The sequence below is a fragment of the Lutjanus erythropterus genome, chromosome 13 (genome assembly GCF_056507025.1).
Source record: "Lutjanus erythropterus isolate fLutEry1 chromosome 13, fLutEry1.hap2, whole genome shotgun sequence".
Taxonomy (NCBI): domain Eukaryota; kingdom Metazoa; phylum Chordata; class Actinopteri; order Lutjaniformes; family Lutjanidae; genus Lutjanus; species Lutjanus erythropterus.
Genome location: NC_139329.1, coordinates 14,855,487 through 14,863,149, shown reverse-complemented (window position 1 = coordinate 14,863,149; position 7,663 = coordinate 14,855,487). Strand labels below are relative to the sequence as shown.

General features: G+C 38.2%; 1 protein-coding gene across 3 annotated transcripts in view; it reads right to left on the bottom strand.

The window, feature by feature from the left end:
- Positions 1-666: 666 nt before the first annotated feature.
- rassf7a (Ras association domain family member 7a) overlaps positions 667-7,663 on the bottom strand; it is a 50,690-nt gene continuing 43,693 nt past the window's right edge. For all 3 annotated transcript variants that reach the window (XM_084734177.1, XM_084734178.1, XM_084734176.1), the window contains 3 exons: positions 5,506-5,680; positions 3,548-3,655; positions 667-1,203 (listed from right to left, as the gene is read on the bottom strand). In XM_084734177.1, the coding sequence (XP_084590303.1) occupies positions 1,172-1,203; positions 3,548-3,655; positions 5,506-5,680 (315 nt within the window). In that variant the 3' untranslated portion in view covers positions 667-1,171. The remainder of the gene's footprint in view (positions 1,204-3,547; positions 3,656-5,505; positions 5,681-7,663) is intronic.

The window sequence follows — 7,663 nt, the reverse complement described above, 5'->3', positions numbered from 1 at the left end:
ACATGTTTTATAGATAGACTGAATTACATCATCCATAACTGCAGCCGCTGTGATGCCGGTATGTTTGCCACATTCCCCTCTGCTGCCCGGGACACATGAACTTGATGAACTTTCAATCAGCCACCTGTGAGTGCCGGCTTTAAAACGTCCAGAAATGATGGCACATCACAGGACCCATTGTACCACAACCAGTGTGGAGAGGAGAGCATGCATATTTCAGTAGCTATAATATATTCATAATGCATTTCACATAGGAGCTTCATGGCACTGTAATTTTTAGAGAGTGTACACTGGTGTGTTAATTATTTACAGATGGGTATAACAGATGTGATGTACCTCTGCTTTTAGTTGCTGTAATTATGCAGATGATTATAATAAACAGGGCTCCTACACATTTTGTTATGTTATATTCGAGCACTTTAAGAATTTTCAAGGTACACTTTCAAGCTTTTCCAGCACCTTAACAGCTGTGCTAAATAAGAGACACACAAAATGATTATTTAACTTATTCATCACATCAAATCTGATGTTATTTGGTTATAAACAACCAAAATTATGTTTTATGATAGCATTCTAGAGAAGGGGGACATATTAAAGGAGAACATGACAAAGTTTCATGTCTCAAAATGTGTCACCTGTCTGTTAGTAGACTTGGCATACCATGGCTGAGCCAATATCCAACTTATTTTATTTCTTAAAAAGTGAAATATTCAGTCAGGTTGCGATTTATTATGAAAGTAATGCAATTACATTTTCAAGCAGTTTTAAGCACCTTTTCAAAAACCAGGCACTTTTCAAACCTCTTCAAAGTGTTTTCAATGATTTCCAGCACCTGTACGAACCCTGAATAAAATGTGGCTCCATAAACAGGCTAATAAGACAATCACTCACCAAGAGATTATCTAAAACACAATGCACATTTTTTATTATATTTAAATACATAGTAATAATTGCTCTAGGTAAAAGGTTTCTAAATTATTTTACATTTCATACAGATACTTTTCAGTGTTTACAGTAGCAAAACTCTGTAAATATATTTGTCTTATGTATATACAGTATGTATATCATGGTATAGATTAAATAATGACAAGTGTTACAAAGAAAGGGGTTAAATAGGAGGTGACGGTGACAGAACAGTGAACAAGTTTCCCTTGGCCCTGCGGTCCATGTTTTATCTCCATGACGACTCTCTGGATGTCAGGACTGCAAGACACACAAAAATAAGTGGGGATGATGATCCCTTTGTTTGGAAAACAGTTTTCAGCTAAGACACAGCAGGAGAGACCTGGGTCAATCAAGGTATTATTCACACATGCCGACACAAGACCAGTTACTGTGTTAACTTCTTTATCCCCAAGAGGTTGCAGACTATGACAGGAGTCTTGTAGCATTTGGGGACAGAGTTGGTTTCAAGCCCGTTTCTATAACAAGCTCTGAGATGTCTGTAGTTTCAAAGCAAAAAGCAGTTTTACAATCCCTCAAAGAAAACACCACACTTTAGAGGGAACACTCTCAGAAATAAAAGTGCTGACTAGAACCATAAAGGGTTCTTCGGTTTGTCCCCAAAGGAGAACCCATTTTGCTTCCTGGAATAATCTTCAGTGAAGGACTTGGAACTCTTTGAGAGAGTTCTACGTAGAACCCAACATAAAGGGTAATACCTAGAACCATCTGTGAAAGGTTTCAGCCAGTGCCTCCTATGACCAGTACTAAAAGGGAACTTTTCCACCAACTAAATTCTGGTTCTTGAACTGGTTCCATTTATGATCCTTGGAACCTTGGTGCTATCTAGTGAATCACCAATTTTAAGTAGAACCATTGTAATCAAGGGTGCCATTTTCATCAACGACTTATAGAATATGACACTTAAGTTCCAAAGGGAAACCTGCTATATTTTGGTTCCAGCTGGGACCAGTCTGAGCCAATTTACTTCTGGTGGAAATGCTTTGACCAGTGTAAAGTTTGGTGCTTGAACTGGAACAGGACCAGTTCTATGTCTCTACCTTTTTATGTTCAAAAGGTTTTATCTACAACCAACCAAGAGGTTTCTACAGAGAACTCTTATATTATGGTACGAAGAGTTCTTCAAAGATTTCAACAATCCTTGAAGAACTCTTCCTCCAAAAAAGGTTCTTTGAATGAAAAGGGCTCTTACTGTAACTCTAAGTCTTGCAAAGAACCCCGAAGAACTGAATCTTCACAAAAAAAGATTTCTTCAGAAGCAAATGGTTCTCCTCACCAGACCTCAGCCCTTCAGGAAGAATTTGTAAGAGTGTAATGTGAGAGTGCACACTCAAACACTTTGACCTGTCAGTAAAATAGAGAGACATAATAACATAAAATGCTAAGTGCTATGATAAAATAAATACTGGTTTAAGTGGTTCGGATGGTCATTTGTGGTTAACAGTAATGAGCACCAAAAACAAAAGCTTTCCTTGTTTGCGTGATGTTTGCTGTTAGGATTTAAGTGGCTAAGTACGTCCTAAGTCTACAGTACACTGAGGCACATTGCAAGTTATGACAGGTCAAATGTTAGGTGTGATGACAGCAACAGAACCAGGCCAAAGAAAAATATTTTAACAAACCAAACCATGGCCCTGTGGCTCTACTTCTGAAATGTATCCCTTCTTTTAGCACGGAGCTTGACAAAAATAGACCTCGGTGCCTAAAATAAGTTGCACCGACTTCAAGCCGAGCAGAAACAGAACAGAAAAGATACATTTCTCTGTAGGCAAACACGGGCCAAGGCTTCACACAGGGAGAGAATGGGACAGTGCAATACATTTTGCAGAGCCCTCTGTGAAAGGCTCTTGCTCTTTGGAAGTCAAGCGTCACCAAAGTACAAGGCATTGTATAGATACACACCCCCACCTCACATATAAATAGTATCCATACATAAAAGGCATAACTGAAATGACATTGGTCTCATATCTTTCCATGTCACAGTATTTATATATATGTATATATATAAATGTGTATAAAAACAGTGCTACAATCAGAATGTCTGCTACAGTCATTCCCAGTGCGATTGATGTGTTTACATGGAGATATGGTGAAAAGCAGCTGTCGGTAGTCGAAGATTGTTGACTTGAGGGTGGGAAAGCCGCTCTGTATTACAGAGTGGGGAATTAGGAGCGAGTTCACAGATGCATTAAAGTATAACGAAAGCAGCTACTGTTAGTCCAGAAGCAAACAGTGAGAGGAGGAGGAGGGCAGGAGGTAAAGACAACGTGAAAGGATAGAGAATTAAAGCATACGGGGACATGTGAGAAAGTAAAAAGTTAAGGACAGGAATCAGCAGAAGACTGAGAGTTAGGCGCAGGAGAGACGTCTTTCAGCCTTTAAAAGGGAGGAGAAGTAGCAAAGACCTCCACCATACAGATGCTTCCACTACTCAACACCAAAAAAAACAGCAGCTGTAGCCTTAAACCCAATCAAGCTGGGGTAGAAAGTTTGGGGGCAAGGGGGCTCTGGGACCAGGGGGGCGGGCAGGAGAGGAGCAGAGCAGGATGGACTTGGGAAGTAGCAGGGTCTCACACATACACACCCTCAGGGTTGAGACTGGACACTAGAGGGTTTTGCAGGTTACGTGGATGTCCCAGGAACTGTTTGGCAGTGGGGCGAGGCGGGGACTCCACTGGAGTTACACTGTGGCCTGACGGAGAGAAAGAAATGTGTTAGTCATTTGACTTTAGAGGTCAAGAATACCAGGGCAACATTTACATGCACACAATTCTCATTTTTCTGATAAAGACATGTAGGACAGACCGGTATTATTCAGATTTTAAGAGAATTCTTTGGACATGTATACAGCAGAATCAGAACATGTGTCTCAATTGGGGCTTTTACTGCAGTTTGTGACACTCAACTTTTTGCCTGCTTAAAGTTGACTCCGCACACTGTACACAAACCAACTAAGCAATACTTTCCAAGCTGCATGCACCGAAAGAAAAGCCCGCATTTCTGGTTGGAAGGAGCAACACAACTACTTCTAAACATTATGAAAGACTTGGATATCAACAAGTTTTTTGACATGCTCAAATATTGCGACACCCAATGTAGCTGAAAAAATGAAAGAGGGAGGCTGCCTTCACTTGGCTGAACAAGTTCACCAGCAGTGGAAAACCTTATACACGGCTGCATGTAAATCTATGCAGTATGCACAACTGAATGTGAATGGATATATTAGTGAAATATTAACTTTCATTAGTTATCTAAATATTTATTCCATACTAGGGATGTTGCAATATACGAGTATTGACAATAACTATGATATTTAGAAAATGAAATATTAATATCATGTTAATAACACACATATCATCAGTTTTGGGGCCTAAGAGATTACATGTAAGAGGATTCCGTAATTAAGATACAAAAAGAAGATTAAAGTTCCAGAATAAAAGATGTAATCAGATTACAATTAAGTTTAGTAAAAATGGGGATAATTTAGCAGGATAACATTTTTAAATTACATCTTAAAACAGAACAATATGCCATCACACACTCTATAACTTCATAAGTCTCACAACACCACGGAGGTCTCAGTGAAAAAAGCTAATCTTACAGTTGCCAAATCATTATAATGGCATCTAGTGAAGAAAAAAGGCTTCACTGGGTGGAAATTTCAACATTATTTTGTCTCTAAATCAGAAAAGAGGAACAACATAACAGTAGAGTGACAGTTCTGCCTTCAGCTGTGAAAATTATGTCATCATCATCCAAGGACACAACACTTAAAGAAACATTTACAGGTATGACCAGTGACTAACACTAGCTACACAGAAATCCAGTTAACCTGCCAATATTACTACTATCACTACTACTGCTGCCACTGAAGAATATTTTGGGACTGTATGTGTGCTATAGTTGATCAGGATGTTGTGTGGGTAAAACCCCAGACTAGAAAAAGTTACTGTTAGTTTATCTGAAGTTTAATTGTGAAACATGAATAGCAAATTAACAAAGTACATGCAAATGCAGATATAATACAATTACTGCTATTGATCTAAACCTAAATTCAAATGTAACAAAAGGAAATAATAGCTGGACAAACAATTATTAAATGTAACAACAAATATAAATTAGTATATTAGACTAAACAACTTCAGCATATTTGATATGTTAATTAACGTTAACTTACAATATTTGGATTAGGTTACTGACTACATTTTCAAACAGTTAATTAGTAATTGTATCAGAATACATTTTTACAGTAACCCTCCCAACTCTGCATAGGATAATATTGTGTAAATAATGTAATTTAATTTTTTGCATGCTTATGTAAAGTTATGGTTTACAGACTCTCTCTGCACCTCTCTACCACATATCTCAAGAATAATTCATTAGCAAAAAAGGAGGCAAAACACACAATAAACAAAATTAAAGGTAAATTATGATTTTTTTATATATATATGTAGATGTCACAATAATATCCTTATCATGAATTGTTTTGGCCATGATGCTTGTGTAGTGAAACATATATTTTGTAACAGTCCTATTCCATACCTCCATTACTGTATCCATCCTGCAGGAGATGTGCCAGTTCTAACTGCTCCAGCTGCTCCTGAAGCTCTGTGCGTGAGTGTGTGTGCGCCGGCAGGACACCTGTCTGTTGAATAAACTGCTGCAGGTTACACTGCCTCAGCTCCTTATTCAACTCCTCCAGCTCCTCCTGTTTGGCCTGAGATGAAAACAAAAAAAAAAAAAACACGGATCAGTGAGGAAAACAAAAGAACGATAGAGAGCTCACATCAGTCAGCGCTGACTCACTGAACACTGACACCTTGTCTGCTGTTAACGGAAGTAGGTGCAGCATATAGAAATGTAATGAGCTAATGCTGTAAATCAGAAGATAAAATCCTGTTTCTGCATGATTTTTATGACTTTATGACTTTATAACTTTAATAATAACATAGCAGAATTCAATAATATATCTATAAGGCAGGACTGCTGTTGTTTGCGTTTAGGTAACATTACTACTACTGTAAATGTCAAACATCTTTTCACCATAGGGTGGCAGCAGAGTCTACAAGTCTCAAATCACTGATGGACACCATCACCTACCAGTTATCATCAGACCATTCAGCTACAATTAATCATCACAACTGCCATCATTTTTTTCTGATTCTATCAGATTCAAACCGTCTGAGACACAGTTAAAAAAGGGTACATAACAATGCTCATTTGTCTGTTGTATTTCAAACTTAACTGACCAGACGCCAGGAGAAAAGATAATCATTAGATCCAATTATTGAAAACGAGTTCAGAGATCCTCCATCAAGACAGTGGCATCACCTTCGTGCCCACAGATTAAACTGTGATCCGCACAGACAGGCCAGTCAATCAGTCTTAATCGACTCTCCATTTGTTCTTAATCAATGTGTCTACACACAGTAGAGGAAGCAGCAGCAGTATGCTATAGCCCTCAGCCTGTGTGTGTGTGTGTAAGTGTAATGGATGTGGGACTGAGGCAGCCTGCTGAGGCAGTTCTCACCTGCAGGTCTGCCTCCATTACCCTAATGACAGGAACGCTGTGCTCATCAGCACTGACACTTAAACACTCAGCTGGCAGCCTCGGCCAATCAGCTGACTGATGACTGACACGGCCAGAACTACACAGCTTTCCATTAATATGGATTGAGCTTTATTATACTGGATCGTACTGCAACATGGCGGCCTCCATGGAAGAGAACCCGCTCCTGCTATAAACAGGTCTTTCTAAGGTAACAAAAATACAACTACTCTTATTTTCAGGTGATTACACACTAAGGAAACCATACTGGGTTGCAAATTTTGTGCATTTTCCATAATTGATAGTTGAAAATGCAAACAATTGAATAATCAATTACTGATCAATGATTAATAAGATACTCCTTTTTCTGATTTTCAATTTTTCTTTTTTTTCTCATTTTAAGTTTAAAGCTACTACAAGGAACTTTCATATTTTGTTAATTTTGTAGGCCCATCTGGACAAAAGCAGTAGTGTTTCCACCATAAAAACATCACAAAATATAACACCCAAAATAAATTTATCTGAATAGAAATCTCCAGGCTTGTTTTCTTCTGATTTCACAGAGAATCAGACTGGGTGACAGGCATTAAAAGTAACTTTAGAAACAATCAGTCTTCTCGGGGATGGTCTTATTCTTTTATGGCTGTCATGTACAGGCATCTAATCATGTAATCATGTAGAGGTATTAAATTGAGAAGGTTTCATAACTAGTTAAAAGCTTGTTGTGGTAGTTTCAAGTTTCCTTGTTCAACAACAACTCCGCCAGACAAAACAATGACAAATGAAGTACAATTACTGCCATTTCTAGACTATTGATTAATATATTTTTAATCAATTCTTTAATGATTAATTGATTAATCATGAACATCCTATATACTTAAAAATACTGTATTCGATTTCTGCCACATTCTGCCAATAACCCCTGTAAATCCCACACAATGGACCTTTAACATGTAACTGCCTGGGTGGCAAAATGCCTCTGTGGTGACTTTCAGATTATACACTCTTGCAGTGCATGTTATGACAAGGTGGTACAAATTATACCACTATGTATGAAAAAACAGAAGCCTAGTACCTCTGTTCTGCAGCAGGATGTTTTCTCCATAACTGTCAAACTGATCATACCACAGCCCTCTCTGTTGTATCTATCGG